We start from the raw sequence: 19,936 nt of genomic DNA, 5'->3' as shown, positions 1-19,936 counted from the left end.
AACAGGTACCCTCTTTCCTTACTAGGGACTGCCCAGATAACAGTTAATTGATTACTTTGTGATGCCTAAAATGATAAAATCCCTATTCTTCTTTTAGGCCCCTTCCAGACTTTAGATCCTTCCACATATGTGGGACATTTGACCCCCTTTCCATGGAACATCAGCCTTGTTCCACACCCTTAACCCAACAGTGTTGCAACAGTCTTACTGTCTTATTGTCTCCATCTGGTCTTGTCGGGAGACCCATCTTCCATACTGTACCTAGTGACCCTTAGTATATGTGTTTCTCTTGCTGAGAACCTTCAGTGGCTGCCTAGTACATGCAGAATGAAGTCTAAGCTGAAGAAATTGCTCACCACTACCAATTTTACCTATTATACTTTCAGAGTTCCAACTCTTGAGTTTTCTCCAAAAACTAGAAATAGCTACAAGGCCTTTGTAATGTTGCCCTTGCCTGGTACACTCTTCTCACCCTTCCTTAATTCTTGCCCTCCAAGGTTTACATAGGCAGCATCTATTCCTTGAAGCTCTCACTCACCCTCAGTATGTGACTGAGGTCCCTTAATTGTGCTCACACCGAATCTCTGGCAGGTATGAATGGATGATCATTAGTGCATGCCTTCTGCTAGAGGACAGAATTTCAATCAGTCAGCAGACATAATGACATTATATATATAGTACTTGGTTTCCTATAGAATGATAACCTAAAAAGTTATCATTCTTGCTGTCTAATGGGACACACCTAAATAACTGGGAAAGGTAAGGATTAATTAATTAATTTATTTATTTATCTTTTTTTTAAAATTTCATTTTGAAATAGATTCAAACTTACAGGAACAGTTGCAAAAACAATACAAACCCCATACACAGAACTCCAGCATACCCCGATCCCCCTCCCCCAATACCCCAATCCACCAACTTGAACATTCTGTCACACCATTTCTTTCTTTCTTTCCCTCCCTCCCTTCCACTCTATCATCCATCATCTATTGCTCTGTCTTCTGAACATATGAGAGCAAGCTGCACACATCCTTGAACAATATAATTCACATATACGTTTCCAATGAAAAGGAACACTCTTTTATGCAATCCCATTAAGCGCAGCTAAGAACTTCAAGAAATTCAACATTGATACAAAGCTTACATTCTATATTTCCTTTTTTTTTTTCTTATGTCCCAAATGTGACCCTTTGAGCCTCCTCTCCTCCATCTTCAGTTCCCATCCTGGATCATCCTTGGCTTTTAATTGTCATTACTTAGACTGTCTTTTTTTTTTTTTTTTTTTTTTTCAATTGTGGAAACATATACAGCCTAAATCTTCCCATTCCAACCCTCCCTGGCATTCCATTAGTGGGATTAATCACATTTAGAATGTTGCAATGCCCTCACCTTCCCACCATCCATTACTAGAAATTTCCCTTCACCCCAAACAGAAACCCTACACTCATTTCTTAACTCCCCATTGCCCCTTTCCCCACTACTCATAACCCCTACTCTACTTTTCATCTCTATGGTCATATTCTCTGATGCTTTCTTTGTGTTTACCATGGGGCTTAAATTTAACCTCTTAAATCTATAACAATCTTGTTTTTCTTTGATACCAACTTAACTTCAATAGGACACATAAACCATGTTCCTATACTCCTCCATTCCCCCACCTTTATGTAGTTGTCAAAAATTACATATTTTACATTGAGTCCAAAACCACTGATTTATCATTACAGTTTATGTATTTTAGATACTGTAGGAAGTAAATAGCGGAGTTACAAATCAAAAATACAGTAATATTGGTATTTATATTTACCATGTGATCTTTACTGGAAATCTTTATTTCTTCATGTGGTTTCAGTCAATTGTTTAGTGTCCCTTCCTTTCAGCCTGCACAATTCCCTTTAGCATTTCTTACAGGACTGATCTACTGGTGATGAAGTTCCTCAGCTTTTGATTATCTGGGAATGTTTTCATCTCCCCCTCATTTTTACCCTCCAGGTGTTTGTGAATTTTCTAAGTCTCTGATGGTTATTGACTTCTATTTGTATTCCACTGTGGTCAGAGAATGTGCTTTGAATAAATTCAATTTTTTTAAATTTATTGAGGCTTGTTTTATGTCCCAGCATATGATCTATTCTGGAGAAAGATCCATGATCACTAGAGAAGAATGTGTGTCCTGGTGGTTTGGGATGTAATGTTCTATATATGTCTGTTACATTTCTCTCTATCTCTCTCTTTTCTTTGTTTCTCTGTCGGTAGGGCTCCCTTTAGTATCTGAAGTAGGGCAGGTCTTTTATTAGCAAAATCTCTCAGCATTTGCTTGTCTGTGAAAAATTTAAGCTCTCCCTCAAATTTGAAGGAGAGTTTTGCTGGATAAAGTATTCTTGGTTGGAAATTTTTCTCTCTCAGAATTTTAAATATGTCCTGCCACTGTCTTCTCGCCTCCATGGTGGCCGCTGAGTAGTCACAACTTAGTCTTATTTTGTTTCCTTTGTATGTGGTGTATTGCTTTTCTCTTGCTGCTTTCAGAACTTGCTCCTTCCTTCAGTATTTGATAGTCTGATCAGAATATGTCTTGGAGTGGGTTTATTTGGATTTATTCTATTTGGAGTTCACTGGGCATTTATGCTTTGTGTATTTATATTGTGTAGAAGGTTTGGGAAGTTTTCCCCAACAATTTCTTTGAGTGCTCTCTCTAGACCTTTACCCTTCTCTTCCCCTTCTGGGACACCAATGAGTCTTAAATTTGGGCGTTTTATTTTATCTATCATATCCCTGAGATCCATTTTTATTTTTTCCATTTTTTCCCCATTCTTTCTTTTGTTCTTTCATTTTCCGTTCTGTGGTCCTCAAGAACACTGAGTTGTTGCTCAGCTTCCTCTAATCTTGTACTGTGAGTATCCAGAGTCTTTTTAATTTGGCCAACAGTTTCTTTTATTTCCATAAGATCATCTATTTTTTTATTTACTCTTGCAAGTTCTTCTTTATGTTCTTCTAGGGTCTTCTTTATGTCCTTCATGTCCTGTGCCATGCTCTTCTTCATGTCCTTTATATCCTGTGCCATGCTCTTCTTCATCTCCTTTATATCCTGTGCCAAGCTCTTGTTGTTTGTCTTTAGTTCTTTGATTAATTGCTCCAAGTACTTTGTCTCTTCTGATCTTTTGATTTGGGTGTTTGGGTTTGGGTTCTCCATATCATCTGGTTTTATCATATGCTTTAAAATTTTCTGTTGTTTTTGGGCTCTTGGCATTTGCTTTGCTTGATAGGGTTCTTTCAGTATATGAAAAATACCAGTCTCTAATTTGTCAGATCTACAGTTTGGTGGTGTACACTTTCTCTAACTAACCAGCAGATGGCATCCATGAGCCAACTATTCCCCTCAAGTCAGTTCTCCCCAACTTTGTCTTTGTGGTGTGTGGGGATCTGATTCTTGTAGGGTTCAGTTGGTGCTCTAAGTTTGGGTGTGTTGTTGGTGCTGTTTGCCCTGAATGTGGGGTGTGTGTCTGAGTGGTTAGGGAGGCAGGGCAGCTTTAATAATCAAACCTCCCAGGTGTTCCCGGAGATTTAAGGCTGTTGCAAGAGTCTAAGCCTTCATTTCAGTCTTGCCACACATTGTCTCTGCCACTGACCCACAAGTCCTTGGTATTGGTGTAGGGTCCCTGGGATTTCTGAGCGGGTCCCCCTTCTCAGCTGTGCTCTTCCAGGACCTCTGCTGAGGGGAGGCTGTGCCACATCACAAGTGCTCGCCGGCCCTCCAGGGAAGCCCTGGGACACCGGGCCATGCAGGGGCATTCCCAGCCTGCTGTAAAGATGGCTGAATCGGGCATGTCAATTTCCCCCTTTTCGCACAGCTCCGCCTTCCAAGCTCCAGGACAATTAGCTGTGGGTGCACTAAAGGCCCCTGTCCACGGCCGATATTGTGGCGTGTGCGCGGTGCTGCTGGAAACACTCCCCATCACACTGGGACCCTTGGCGTGGCTCTGGGCTATGGCTCCAGCCCTGAGCCAGAGTGTCCCCAGCCTGCCAGGAAGATGGCTGCAAGGGGCGTGGTTTCTTTCTCCTTTTAGCTCCCCTCTGCCCTCCTGGCTCTGAGACAATTAGCAGCTGGTGTGGGAAGGGCTATCTTCCACGCCAGATATTGTGGTGTTGGCACAGCTCGTTCCTGCCACGCTTCACTGCGCAGTTCTCACTGCCGTATCTACAGCCACTCCCGGGTTGTTTTTTTTTTTTTTTTAAAGAACTAGTCCATCTCCAAACGCCAACCCACGGTTTCCCCACACCACAGCGCAGCCACCGGACTTTCAGCCAGCTCACTCACTCGTTTCAGAATGCAGACTCCCGGTTTCACCAAATGCACAGTCCCTGTGGATTTAGCAGACCTTGTCTGGCTGGTGCATCACTAGAATTGGTGTTCTGGGTCACTTTCTGGCTTTTATCTAGTATTTTTCACGGAGGTGTTTTTTGCCCTGTCTCACTTAGCTGCCATCTTAGGTTCTCCCAGGATTTATTTTTAAAGGCCTTCAGAGAGGGGAGATTCCCAGGAAGTCTATGTCCTTACTCTATAATTCATTACAGTGGTTAACCACTAATAGTGCCTAGAAATGTTCTGTTGTACTTTCTCCAATTTACTCATGTTGAATTTAAAGCATATGTCTTTACTTTTGTTATATCTATATCAGAGGAAGGGTAAATTAGCTAGTGTCCATTCTTTATAAATAGTTAAGGAGAAGGAATATTTTTACATTCTCCCTCGGCCTTCATATGCTCAAGTAGAATAATCAAAACTCTTGCCCATGTAAGTATAAGTGTACACTTTTGTTTTGTTTTGTTTTTTACTACTTTAAAGTTCTCATGTGGCATAATATTTTTTCACATATTTCTTTTACCATGATTTTTGGAGATTATTTCGTAGTTCCACATTCTCAAAATTTTATTTACTCTTCCCAGTGTGAGGTGTCACTTTAAAAATGATATTGATTGCTGACTAATTGTTAGCTCATTAGCCACTAAGTTTCCAGTCTCTTTTTTGTGTCAGCACTTGGCCATTTCTATCTGGACAGCTTCTTTTCCCCCTAAAATAATCTCTCCACTAATTCTTACTGAAATGAATTTATGATCACAGCTTTAATTTACCAAGGCAGTTTAGAACTCAGATTTTTTCTTTCAGCATTCTGCCGCTTCCTGAGACCATGTGAGAAACGGGTTAGGGTAGAGTGTACATGTGGGGGACACAGGTGGCAGACCTCCTTGGCTATGTGACTTGAGAGTTGTCTTGACTTCTCTGAACCTCAATTTCTTCATTTGTTATTGAGAATGAGAATAAGATCTATCTTTAGCATTGCCAGGAAAATTTAAAGGGCTAATTCATACAGCTGTTAGAACAAAACATAACATGTAATAGGTGTTTAATAAATGTTAGCTATTATTTTTCTTGGTTCCAGATCACCATTGTGGGCTATCACTTTAAGAAGTCTACATTTTTCCAATCCCTAAAATGACATTGATCCATTGGCGATCAATTTGAGAATAACCCTTCTTGGGCCGCCCATGCCAATAAGTCAAACAAGAATGTTACAGGCTACCATTTATTCTTTTGATAAGGTGTAATAAACATTTGGAATTCATTCACCATTGCTATAGTTATTCGTACAACTTCTGAATTCTCTTTTATAATTCCTCATTTTGTTTTACTGCACTCCAATCATCTTCCACACTTCCAGATCCTTCCAATTGCCATTTATACACATTAAAACTCAATCAGAAAGACCCTGCCTGGAAGATATCCAGTTACACAATAATTTAGGCATCAGCAAACTTTCTCTGTAAAGAGCCAGGTAATAAATATTTCAGGCTTTGTGGGTCATATGATCACCGTTGCAGCTCCTCAACTCTGCAGTGATAGCAGGAAAGCAGCTATAACACAATGCATGGACAAATTACCATAGCTGTGTTCCAATAAAATTTTATGTACCAAAACAAGTGGCCCCAGACCACAATTTGCTGACTCCCTAGGTTGTTCGGAGATTTGCTTCAATTGGGAAAGATCAACGAAGCTCTGTTCAGGTACAGAAACATTTTCCAAGTTACTTGCTCCCGCAAAATAAACTTTCTGACTACATGGTCCTGAGATAAATACATTACATACCCTAGAATGCAGTTTTATCAGAAACAGAAGCTGGGGGAGTAAGATTGTGTAAAACTTCATTTGCTTCAATAATAACTCTTGCATCTCAGCATTTCAGGAGTTGTATCCCAAGTGAACCTGAAATTTCTGTGTGCTGCTCTTGCACTCAATAATGAGAGCTATAAAAGTGACCATAGTCTTTACCAGTACTATAATTCTTAAGAAATAGCCCACAGCAAGGACCCCAAGGGAAAAAGGTCAGTGTGCTCCAAAGATACTTAGAGCAGAAATATTCACTAGCATTAAAAATGTTAAGTAACCCACTTGGGAAATGGAGTGATAGCAGGAGGAATTTTGTAGAATCTTTTTAAGTGATAATTATGTGGAGCACATTGATCTTTGAAAACGTGCAAAATAAAAATTATAAGTAAGAAAATTCAAACACAAAAAGTATTTTTACATGATCTTAAACATGTCAAAATTAATATACATGAATTCTATTCAATTTTCAGTAAGTATTTATTGAATACAAGCCTACTATAAGCAAATCTTTGCTCTAAATACTGGATATAGAGCAGTGTAAAAAATAAACCAAAATCCCTGCCCTCATGGATCCTATATTCTTGTTGAAGGAGACAGATATCGAGGATCAAAGGGATTTTTAGCATGTGAATTGATATTTTAGTATCATGAGCTTTTTTTTTCAGAGAACTGCGTATATCAAAAAAGCTTTCCCCCTTTGTTAGGTAAGTTTCATTTTTTTTAGAATAAGAATTTTCTGAAACTTTCATTCAATAATTTGTTCCTACTATGTGCCAGGCACTCTTCCAGGCACATGGAATAGAGTGTGAGCAAAACATAAAAATGCCCCTGCCCTCATGAATATGACATTCTAGAAAATAAGCAAAATAAATGAGTAAAATGTATAATAGTCTAGATGGTGACTAGGGGAAGAGGGGAAGGAGAGAAAGAGGATATGAAATCTGGGGGAAGGGCAAAATTTTAGACTGGGTATTCAAGAAGGACTCCCTGAGAAATTGATTTTTGAGTAAATAGTTAAAGAAAATCAATGAGTTAGCTAGCATTGTGATGATCACTCTGCACATAGGGACCAGCAAGTACAAGATGGAAGGGCACCTGGGTATTCAGGGAACATCAAGACCAGTGGGCTGGAGTGTAGTGAGTCAATGAGAGAATAGTAAGAAATGAAATATAACAAAGGCCAGATCACGGCTGGCTTCTTAAGTCATTGTGAGAATGTTGGTTTGTATTCTGAATAATGGGAAGACACTGGAGAGTTTTAAGCAAAGTAGAATTGTGATTAGATTTGCATTAAAAGAATTTCTGCTGAATTGAAGATAGATGCAGGAGGTCGAGGGCTGATGCAGGGAGGCTTTTAGGAGCCTGTTAGAAAAATCAACATGAGAAATGATGGTGACTTAGACGCAGGTGGTAGCAGCGAGAGTGATGATATAACCAGTGAAATTCTGGAGATATTTTTAAAGCAAGCTGATGAACTGCATATGGATTGTGAGAGAAAAAAATGGCATCAAGAAATAACACCAAGGATTCTGGCCTGAGAAACTCAAAGAATGGAGCTGCCATTAACTGAAGTTTGTAAAACTGGCACAGGAGCAAGTTGGATGTGATGATGGGAGCTCAGTTTTGGACATAAGTTTGAGATGCCTACTGTCATCCACATAGAGAGGTAGAGTAGGCAGTTGCATATATGAGTCCAGAGCTTAGGAGAAATGTCTGGGCTGGAGATATTACAGTCATCAACACAGACATCAAAGTAGGGAGATAAACTGTGAGAGAGTCCAGACAGAAAAAATAAGGAGTCTAAGAATTGAGCCCATGAGGATGCCAACATTTAGTGGTCAGGGAGTAGCAAGCAATAAGGACTGAGAAGTTCTGGGCAGAAAGTTGAGAGGAAAAGCAGGCCAGTGTGATATCCTGCCTGACAAGTAAATATCCTTCAAGGAAGAGAGGGGAATAAATTGGATCAAATCCTGCAGGACAGGTCAGCTTATAAGGATTGACGGAAAAAAACCATTGGATGTAGTACCAATGGAAGTCGTTGGTGACCTTGAGAAGTGTTGTTTTCTTGGAGTGGTAGAAAAAAGCTCAAGAGAGAATGAAAAGAGTGGACTTGGGGTCAGCCAATATTAACACCACTTTCAAGGATTTTTTCTTTAAAAGGAAGGAGAGAAAGAGGGTGGAAGCTGGAAAGGAAGTGAAGTCAGTATAAATTTGTTCATATTTTAAAAAAAAAATTGGAAAAATAAGGCATGTTTTTGCACTGATGGGAATTATCCAAAAAAGAAGGAAAATATGAAGATATGGGGTGTGGTAGAGAAGGGAGAATTACTGGAGCAATGTCCTTGAGCAAACAAGAAAGATAGAATCTAGTGTATAAGTAGAGGGATTGGCTTTAGTCACGAGTACAAAGAGTTCAGTCACAATGCAGATGGGTCCAGATGAAGTTTGGAAAGTATATGTGATCATGGGAGATGGTAGAAGCTCTCTCCTGACTGTTTTAAGCACTCAGTTCCTACCCTCATCTCTCTTTGCCCTTTTACCACCACCACCTTCACACTTCTTTCTTCCCCATGGGCCAGTATTCCAAAGCAAGTACATCCTGCTGTGCCATCCATTACTCCTCCATTTTCTTCACCCTTCCTAACCTCCCCTTGGAGTCTTCAGGGTTAGCATATCCATTTATTCATCTCTTCATTCAGTCATTTCTCCAATTTCTCCAATGCATGTGGAATGCCATCATCAGCCTTTCTGCTCATGCTCCTACTTCTAGACTTGGGTCCTCACTGTCTCCAGGGGTTCTTCTAGGTTAGTGATCACTAAAGCATAGGATTCTAGTAAAATATTTTCTACAGTTTAGGGTGATGATGTGGCCAAATCTTAACTGTGCCCATAGAGAAGAATGTAATAACTTTGAGCCAGTTTGATTTCTTTGTTAAAAAGTAGTTCTTTCCTTTGACTTTACCTAAGGTCAGCCATGGAGTGACAAATCTCATTTTGAAAAAGCATTTCATGAGAAATAGCATAAATACATTTGGTCGATTTGGCAAACCTGTATTCTGAGGTCCAGTAGAGAATTTGTTCCCCAGGTACCCAGCACACAACAATCAGATATCTGTTCTTCCCTGTTGCCACCACTCTAGATTTCATATGCTCTGTTAGAGTATTAGAATTTCTCTGTGCTACTTCTAATCATCATTAAACCCCCTGTTCCTACCATCTCACAGTTAGATATAGTATCCTTACCAAATAAAACAACAGTCAGAGGAGTTTACTGTAACTGTTTTATACTATGTGAACCTGTTTTATACTAACTATGGTCTAAGCAAGATCTCTGTTTCCCCCAGTAAAGGGTTCAGATTCCTGTTCTGTTTTCTATAAGCTAATTTACCATTTGGGGGTTTTCCGCTATCTTATTTCTACATAGCATGACTCTTGGAGCTAAGTGAGGGAAAGGAATTCCACAATGCTTTATGTCACCATCAAGAGGCGTTAGTTCCTTGATGCCTTTTAATCCAGTTCTCTGCCCTTGTATCCCTAAGTACTTTGTAACCTGAAACACTGTGAAAAGTGAAAATTGAACAGACATAGATTGTGCAGCCAGGCAAATCCTGCTCTCAGAGGAAGAGGCAACTCCCTTTCTCCTTCAGAAGGCAGCATAGAGCACTGCCTGAATTCAGATCCCAGCTCTGTGGTCCTGGGAAGGTTGTCATCCATACTAAGCCCCAATTTCCTAAGCATATGGCATGAGCCTTATGGAGGTGCCATGAGATTTCAATGAGATAATCTCCTTAAAGTGTGTAGCATAATCTTGGGCACATAACCAGAATTCAATAAATCTGAGCAGTTGTCTATTATCAGCAATTGCCCAGAAGATGTCATATTGCTTGATGTGTTTGTGTCCTCTGGAATGAGGGTCATTTCCTTGTATCTAGAGAGGCAAAGACTTGAAGGGAAGCGTCCAATATGCAGCTTGTCAGCACCACAGGAATAGTGTTCTGGGTTTTATACTGTGCTTCAAGTATTTAAAACTTGTGATGCAGCATTTCCTAAATACCTGAAGGCATGATTAAAGTTCCTAAGAGAATCATTGGGTAATTCTAGATTGGCATTCCTGAAATGTCTAGGCAACTGGAGCACATCGTTGTTTCCTTACTACCCATTTAGCTGTGGGGTCTGGGCAGTTACCTGATCTCCTAAGGCACCTGTGTCCTCAGTTGTGAAATAAGGGGATTGTACTGTAATATCTTCTGACTCTAAATTCTGGGCATGATTCTATGTGATAGTCCTGACAACATCCCTCTTAAAAAAATAAAAGGTGTTTATTTGAATAATTAAGTATTCACTTCTACCCACAAGTAGAAGCAGAAATGAATGAAATATATTCCCAGAGAACTACAGAAACTCTGGATGACCAACCCAATTCCTCAGCTAAGAGAATCTGATCTCTAATATGTTTCTTCCAATGAGGTAAGTTTAACATGTGGCAGTCTTCTGGTTAATTACTCAGTTCAAGAACAGGAAAGCATTTATTTTCTAAAGGCTCGTATTTAGGGGCTAGAGGATAGGATAAGCATCTCGAGCTGTGAGGGCATGGAGGAGAAGGGTAGAAGCATGGCAGGAACCGCATTCCCACCCCCAGAGTCTACCTGCCACAAAGGTGAGGTCTCCAGAAGCAGCGACCACTCCTTAACCATCTCTGTATCCCCAGAGGGAAGCACAGTGGCAGACGTGTAATAGGTGCTTAATTGAGGTTGGTTAAAAGTTGCAAGAAGAAAAGAAACATGAAACCAAATTTTTGTTTCATGGCTGCCTCCTGTCACATAATACTTTCCTTACAACTTTGACCTCAGTCATTTCCCTGTCTTTGGTTATTTATATTTTTGAATCAACAGCTTCATCAGTAATTGATCTTCTAAGAATGCTCCAGTTGTCAATGACATACATTAAGTTAAAGTGACCAAAATATTCCATTGAACCTTTTTTTTTTTCCTACCTCACACCTTTATAAATTGAAAGTACTTACTTAAAGAGCCTAAGATTGATTGTAACTGAATTTAATAATTTTTTTTTAGGGAACAACTTAATTCTTTATTGAAGACCTATAACATTTTTTATAGAAACCAGAAAAATCTGCACATTTTATGTGGACAGGTAAGCCCATCAAAGAAATGCAATACAGTTTGAGTCACAGAAAAAATGCTATCAATGTACAGAGGAGTCAGGATGAGTTGGAGTCATCGTCTAGTGGCACAAATGATCTGAGAGAAACAGGGGAATCTTTAATTTGATTCTGATTTTTTTTTTTAGACTATGTTGCAAAATCCCAGTGCTGGAATATCTGTGACTTTCTGAGCGTTTTTGGAATAGGAAAGCATTTAAAAATAATTTTAGTAGCATGTTTCCTTTCTATCTTAAAACCAGAGTATGAATATCTTTTGAACAGCAACTCTTCTAGGAATCTATCCTAGATACTCTGTTACAAATAAACCAGGATATATGTAAAAGGATGTGCATTGTGGTATCACTTGTAATGGAGAAAACTTGAAAATATCTAAAATCTCTACCAATGGGGGATTGTTCAAATAAATCATGACATATATGTAAAGTGAACTTCAATTTAGTTGCTAAATGAGTAAGTTAGATACCATGAATGTGTACTGTATCATAATAATAACTAATTAAAACTGTTAAGAAAACATTTGGGAAAGTCCTGAAAGCTAGAAAGCATTTTTGGGGGTACAACTGACAGACTACTAGTCAAATTGTCTTTGTATTTCCTTAGTTTTTTTTTGTTTTTGTTTTTGTTTTTTCAAATATAGGATTAATTTTTTTCATTGGTTAAGATTAAATTTGAGTAAGATAAATGTATTATAAAGCTTAATTTATTCTGCAATTTTGCTAGTATTTTGCAGTGCCACTAGTTTTTAGTCTAAAAGATGTTCTGTTTTTCATACAGATACATTTTTGTTTGGAGATCAGAAATCATGCCTAAATATTATGTATCATTCAAATTATAACTTGTGCTGTAATTTCCATTTTTTGACTCTGTGAATTTGGAAGGGACCTAGATGATTATATAAGCTTATTTAAATTATGCTTGGATATATTCTATTAAGTACTATAAATGCATTAAAATTATTATTACTCTCTAGTTTTTGTTTGTTTTAGTTTCCTAAGCTGCTTAAAGCAATACCATGAAATGGTTCAGCTCAAGCAATGGAAATGTATTCACTGACAGTTAGAGTCTAGGAAAATGTTCAAATCAAGGCATATCAAGTTGATGCTTTCTCCCCAAAGACCGGCTGCTGGAGATACTTGGCTCCTCTGCCACATGCCAAGGCACAGGGCAGCATCTGCTAGTTTTTCCCTTCTCTCCTTGGTTTCCTTGCTTTCAGCTGATAGGGTTAATTTTTTAAAAAACTTGAATGCTGTTTCTCCACTGGTCTCTCCACTCAGTTTTGTATTCTAGTGGAACTCATTTCACATATTTACAAAATCTTCATGGCCCCAAGGAACATTAGACTTTTCTACCCCTGATTTAAACCTTCAGATTTCATGGCACACTATTGACTAAGCAATGATTGACTTGAATCTGCAGTTGGGGCAGAAGGGAAATTTACAAAGAATTCTGTCCCTTATTAGTGAGCTTAAATTATTTAGTTCAATTAGGTATTTCAGTTACCTTCTCAAAAGTAAAGATTGCTAAACCTTTCAATCTTTACTTGCTGGACAATAAAGTTAAAATCCACCATTCTCAAAATCTTCTGACTTATGGGAGACTTAATTACAATGATGGACACTGTTAAAAGGAGCAGTTCATGGAGAATGATGTGCAGCTTTCTTCATCTGTGGTTAACTAATTAATCGATTGATTAATTAATCAAGCAAAAAAGCATATTTATTGTCTACCATGTGCCCGACACTGTACTAAAAGCTAAAGATATAGCAATGGAGAAACTAGACAAATGCCCTGCCTTCATGTTGCTTATATTTTAGTAGAGTAGACAGACAAGAAACGAGTAGAGTAGTAAAATATGTGGTATGTCTGACAATGTTAAGAGCTATGGAAAAAAGCAAAGCATAGAAGGAGACTCAGGAATCAGAGTAGGGTGGGGTAAGAGGGGCATAGTGCAAAGACTCTGAAAGCTGTGAAGGAACCAACCATGTAGAGGTCTGTGGGACAACATTCTAGGTAGAAAGGCCACCTAAATATAGTTCCTGAGCCTAGCAGGTGCACTCAAGGTACAGCAAAGAGGCCAGTGTGGCTGGAAGCAAGTAAGAAAGGGAAAGTACAGAAGTAGACAATAAAGCGGGGCATGACTGTGTAGGGTCTTGTAGATCATTGTAGAGACTTTGGTCTGTAATTGGAATGAGATGAAAAGCCACTGCAGGGTTTGATTAGAGGAGAGACATTAACTAACTTACACTGTAAAAGCATCACTCTAACTACTCTGAGCATATTGGAGGACCAAAGGGAAGAGAGGGGTAAACCAGATGGAAAACTATTGCAATAATTCAAGCACACAGGGACAGTGGCTTGAACTAGGCCTGTGGTGGTAGAAGTGGTGATATTTGGCCAGATTATGGAAAGACTTCTTTGTAGTCAATCTCTGAGGAGATGTTTTCTAATATTAGAAAATAGTCTGGTATTCACTAAATGAAAAAAAAAAATCATTGTCTGAGATTAGTTGGAGTATTTCTTCTTGAAGGTAAGAATCAGATAACCTCAAGACAACAGTTATTCTATGTTTTTTTTACATAAAGTATTAACTGGGTTCTAACTTGGCAAAAAAAGATATTATATATCAATAGCCAAAACTGTAGGAGCTGCATCATCAGTGTCTTCTAAAAAACAAATTATGTTTGGCTGTTGAAAACAGTTGACCAGTAACCTGAACTCTCAGTAATCTGAAATGTGAGCTCAAAAGTGGTAGAAAGAGCAAAACTTTGTTTCAGAAGTGACTCCAAAATAGGCTTATGAACCAAAAAAATTAATAAGCAATAATATTTATTGAACATTTATTGAATGCAAGTCCCTATAAATTAGGGACTATTCTAATACCCATTTTTCAGAAGAGGAAACCCAGGCTAAAGGGCATTCAGCAACCTGTCCAAGTTCACTTTGCTAAGAAGTAGCAGAGCTAAGGTTCAAACAAGATTTATCTGATTCCAGAAGTTTTCATCATTATGCTCTCAAATAAGAATTGAGTCATATTAATCTGTCTAATAACTGATTTTTATAATAACAGTAGTTAGGCTTCGATGGTTGGAATATAACTCTTCTTAGTTTCTGTATTTTCCAGATTTTCTCTAATGATAATGCATTATTTTAATAACAGAAAAATAATTTTACATATAAAAGAGAAAAATAGAACATTAGTTCCATGGGGATGTGGCTTGGTCTTGCCATTTCTTTATATCCCACTGTAAGTAAGGGTTCAATCCATGTTTGCTCATTTTTCTTTGTTTGCATAGATTTTCCTTCTTTTGTTATATTTCTAATTTAAAAAAAATTTTCAAATGCTATTGATTTTGTAAAATATCACTTTTCTGTAGTGTTTTGCATTTTAAAGTGTTTCCGCATACATTATTTGATTTGTTCTTCATAATTCTGAGTTAAATTTTTCCTTGTCAAAAGTGAGAAGACAACCACTAAGTCTCTCAATAGCTGTTTCTTCTAATTCCTAGTTTAGTATAGTTTTAAAATCTGCTATAATTTTAAATTAAACAAAATTAGAGAATTAAACTCCCACTTAACTGAAGAATTGGAATTCAGAAAGCATTTTAACTTACTGTGCCCTCTGGTGGATATGTCATTACCATTTTGACTTACTTGCTTTGCTGTATTTAACTGTTTCGAAAACTAAAAGAATGTTCCCTAAAATCGTATTATTTTGCAGATAAATTTAGAAGCCAAACAATTCCCCCTGGGGTTTCTTTATCTATTAAGAGATCTTACAGACTTAATTTTTATATCTTCAGTTAAAATGTTTACCTTCAATAAATAATACAAAACAATGTTTGGGATTATTTGTCTCTTCCCTAGTCTGAAGATGGCAAGCTAATTGTTGAAGGAATGCTGGACATTTTCTGGGGAGTAAAACGGCCTATACAGCTGAAAATACAAGATGAGAAACAAATCCCTTCTTTTACTGCACTTAAGTCGCCAGACGTGTTTTCCTGCAAAGGGTAAGCAACCTTTCATGTTTTTAATTCCTTTAAAGATGATCTTAATATCCAGCTTTATTGTATGCCTTCTTAAAGGTGGGAGCTCTAGCAAATGCCTTGTACACAATCTCATTTAATTCTCCAGCAACTCTGTGATGTATGTATCCAGGAACCAGGTCTCTGAGAGGTTAAGAAACTTGTGCAAGATACTCAATTATCATGTAGCAGAGCTGGACCTGGACCTCCGGTCTACAGGCCCCAAAGCCCATGCTCTTAATCTTTCCACTGTATTGCTTCTCTCCTGGGAGAACACATTCCTTTCATTCAAAAAGATAAAATCTGAAGGCAAGATTAGATTAAGCCTGGCCTGGTCACCAAGAAAGGGGATAAATTTTTAATTTTCCTTCCCTTGGAACAAAGGGCCCTCCTTGCTTTCCAGAAGGGAGACTTAATTATGCTTCACCAATTTGTTCTGATCTTGTGCAGCAGAAGTTATTTATTTGAAGTTAAATAAATGCACAAAACACTTCCCTGTGTGGTTTTAGTCAACTATAACTTGAATATGCAAATTGAGTTGATTTTTTTCATCACTCCTTACAATTTTCAGGAAAATTAATAAATATTTCCAATAATAATAATACCTATAAAAGTTTTTTTCCCACCCTTCCTTCTTTCTTTCCTTCCTTATCTCCTTGCTGTTTCCCTTCCTTTTTAGTACTTGACTTTCCAATGCATCTCCATTTTGTGTATACCTAGAGATACCAAGCATTCCCTTCATACCATCCATCCTCCCATCCATAGCTAGATGGTTTGGAGTTCTAGCAGAGGAGAGGATGGACAGAATGTGCCTGGACAGTTTCCTCAATCTCATCTTTGGTTGTAACCAAGGAAACTCAGATTTCACCTTGAGGGAAGACTTGTTTTTTGTTTGGAGAAAACATGTAAGCCCCACCATGATTTGCGCCTTGTCAACCTTTCTCTAACAGTGTGTTCTAGAAATGCTGAACATTTCATAATTCCCTGCACGTGTCATGCAGTTCTAACCTTTATGACCCTTGGCCTGGAATTCCACACACTTCTCTATAACCATTTGCCAGACTCTCTTCTACCAATTCTTTAAGACTCAGATCAGGTAACACCTTCTCCAGAAAACCTTTTCTGATCCCTCAGTATGTATTAAGTGCACTGACAACCTTTCAGAGGTTGTCACTTTCAGAGCAGGTAGTTAATGTATATCTGAGCAAATGTCTTGCCCTCCACACAATGGGATTGTAGGAAACATGCCTTTGTTATCTTTGTATCCCAGTGCATTGCAGTGTGCTTGTCATGAAGAGGGGACTCAAAATTTAGTGTCTAGTGTATCCCCCAGAATCCTGTGGTTAAATTAGCTCTGCTTTATTGTGAGAACACTGTCTATGCACCACACCAACTAGTCCACCATCTAAGCTAAGGCTTGTCCGTGTGCAGTGGAAGAGCAGAAGGGAGGCTGCAGCATTAGCCCGATGATGCCCTTCTGGTTCTAAATGACTGATGGGGTCAATGATTCTAAATGACTGGAAGCATCAATTAAAAGGAAAAAAAAAATTCTGTGGGCCCTGCTGCTAGAAAACTGTGCAAGATATGAATTAGCAAAATTAGCCATCATTCTTACTGCCTAAGAACTTGTTGCAAAGTTCTCTTGGCAGCCAGCTCTCTCTGCTGCATTTTAATTATTTGATTCATGAAACCTTGATAAGTATAAGCATGAAACATTAAAGGAAGATGTCAAGAGGATGAAGTATGGTACTTGAATTAGTACATTAAGCCAACATTGTTTTGAATGGCTATCCCAAGCTATTTTTTAATTTCTCAAATTCAAAAGGCTTGTTCCGTAGAAATCCTAATCTTATGGATGAGTTTCATGAGCCTAGATGGACAAGGTAATATTGAGACCTTTCTTTATACTGTAGCAGATGATAAAATAATGTCATCACTTCATATGCACCTTCTATAGGAGCGCATTTGCATTTTAAATATCAGACAATTGCTGTGCAGCAAATAGAATTATTTACTTTTAAGTTAAGGAAAAACTACCTTGAAAACATCATCCCCTTACCCTTTACCACAGTAACAAGACTTCCTCAGAGAACATTTGCACATACCCTTGGAATGTATCAGATATTTCTTTGAGGTAAGAATTGGCAGAAAAAATTGGCTGGGGTTGTGGGAAGATGGCAGAGTAGAAAGCTCTAGGAACCAGTCCCTCCATCAGAACAGCTATTAAAGAGGCAGGAACTGCCTGAATTAACTATTTTGAATCTCCGGAGTTCAGAAGAACAATGTACAAATCCAGAGAAGAGCAGGAGGAAGAGGCTAGTAAATTATGGTAAATACCAGTAAATTGCTCTCTCTGTTGAAGATCTCCCAGTCTCCTGGCAGGCAGGAATAGGGTCTGCACCCAGGTGTAGCTTGCTGTTGCCAGAAAAGCATGTAAAAATCCGTTTGCCCACCACTGATATATGGGTAGAGTCCCAGAAGAAGAAAGAGAGAAAGAGGCAGAAGGAATATTTGTAGTAATAATGACTGAAAACTTCCCAGACTTAGCTCTTTGCTGATCACAGCTTTTAATTACCTACCTTAGATCATTGGGGTCCTATGTCTGAGAGCAGCCATTACCCCAACCTGCCCTGGACAAAGGCAGCAGAGGAGACTTAAAAGACAGTAGTCTTCCACAGAGCTTCAGAGAACAGTTGAAGGGTTGTATTCACTGGGTAGTTCAAGAAGAGTGCAGCTTTGGGAAGCTGCCCCTGGTATCCTTCCTGGCCTCTCCCTCAGCCCTCTCAAGGGCAGTTTTGAAGCAAGTGGATACTCCCTTTGTGGGCCTCAGGCCTTGTTCCAGCTGGGAAAGACTGACTTGGTAAACTCCTCTCTGGCATGTCCCCGTACTCCCCTAGTCCGCCCACCCCCCAAAATTTGCCCTTCACGTAAAACCATCTTGTGACAAGGAAAGGAGTATAACAAACAATTAAGGCAGATCGCCTGGGGCAAAGTCTTACATGCTTTAGTCCAGCAATGGAACACCAGAGAGAGAGAAGGTCTGTCTCCTGGAAAGTAGAGGGGCATTCAAACTCCTGTAAACAGGGGAACTCCTAAGGCTGCTAGGAAGCACAAGCTCAGGACAAGACCCAGGCCCAGGAAAGACAGGGAGGACCCTACCCTTTGCATTCCCTTTGGATGGACCTTCCTGACAGGAGAGCTGACACTCAAGAAAATCTCTGTCATGTCACCAGCTGGTTACACACTCAAGAAACAGATATCTCAGAGAATAAATTTAAAATATTAAAATGTACAGTATGCAACAAGAGTTCAAGACAAACAAGGAAACAGGAAACAAATGACCCATATAAAGGAAGAGAACGAAAATCCAGAAAACATCAATGAAGAAAACCAGACTATGGGCATATTAGACAAAGACTTTTTAAAACAAGATCCTCAGTATGCTCAAGGAGATGAGGGAAAATACAGAGAAAGAACTAAATGAATTCAGAAAAACAATGAATGAACAATGTGAGGATCTCAATAAAGAGAGAGTAATTTTAAAAAGAAGTCAAACAGAACTACTAGAGTTGAAGATCATAATAACTGAAATGAAAAATTCCCAGGAGTGTTTCAACAGCAGACTGGAGCTGGCAGAAGAAAGAATCCATGAACTCAAAGACAAGACAATTGAAATGAGTCAGGTTGAGGAACAGAAAGTAAAAAGAATTACAAAAAGCAAAAATAACCTATGACAGTTGACAGTGTGATTGTGAAAGCCTTGTGGATCACACTCCCTTTATCCAGTATCTGGATGGATGAATGGAAAAACAGGGACAAAAAACTAAATGAAAAATGGGGTGGGGGGGTGTTTTGGATGTTCTTTACTTTTATTTTTTATTCTTATTTTCACTTTTTCTGGTACAAGGAAAATGTTCAAAAAATAGATTGGGGTAATGAATGCACAACTATATGATGGTACTGTGAACAACTGATTGTACACTTTGGATGATTGTATGGTATATGAATATACCTCAATAAAATTGAATTAAAAAAAAAATAACCTATGACACCTCTGGGACACAAGCATACCAGTATACATTATGGAAGTCTCAGAAGAAGAAAGAGAGAAAGAGGCAGAAAGGATATCTTTATTAGTAATGACTGAAAACTTCCCAAACTTAGCAAAAAACATGAATATGCATATCTAAGAAGCCCAGAGAACATCAAAGAGGATAAACTTGAAAAAATATATGCCCCTTCACATACTAACCAAACTGTCAAATGCAAAGGACAGGGAGAGAGTTCTGAAAGCTGCAAAAGAAAAGCAACATGTACAAGGAAGTCTTATTTGGATTAGGTACCAACTTCTCATCAGAAACCATGGAGGAAAGAAGGCAGTGGATTGAAATACTTAAAGCACTGAAAGAAAACAACTGCCAAACAAAAATTTTATATCCAGCAAGATTTTCTTTCAAAAATGAGGGAGAGATTAAGACATTCCCAGATAAACAAATGCTGATGGAGTTGATCACCACTAGACCTGCCCTATAAGCAATAATAAAGGAGTTCACACTGAAAAAGAAAAGACACTGG

General features: G+C 38.5%; 1 protein-coding gene across 3 annotated transcripts in view; it reads left to right on the top strand.

Moving 5' to 3' along the window:
* Positions 1-19,936, top strand: part of RASSF6 (Ras association domain family member 6) — a 64,629-nt gene that overhangs the window by 27,711 nt on the left and 16,982 nt on the right. For 2 of the 3 annotated variants that reach the window (XM_037829963.1, XM_037829966.1), the window contains exons 3-4: positions 11,230-11,308; positions 15,204-15,346. In XM_037829963.1, coding sequence (XP_037685891.1) covers positions 11,230-11,308; positions 15,204-15,346 — 222 coding nt within the window. The remainder of the gene's footprint in view (positions 1-11,229; positions 11,309-15,203; positions 15,347-19,936) is intronic. The other variant, XM_037829964.1, reaches the window with a different exon arrangement.

Source organism: Choloepus didactylus, chromosome 3 (genome assembly GCF_015220235.1).
Source record: "Choloepus didactylus isolate mChoDid1 chromosome 3, mChoDid1.pri, whole genome shotgun sequence".
NCBI classification, from domain to species: Eukaryota; Metazoa; Chordata; class Mammalia; order Pilosa; family Megalonychidae; genus Choloepus; species Choloepus didactylus.
The sequence above is the reverse complement of the archived record's forward strand: the minus strand, read 5'-3'. Positions and strand labels throughout refer to the sequence as shown.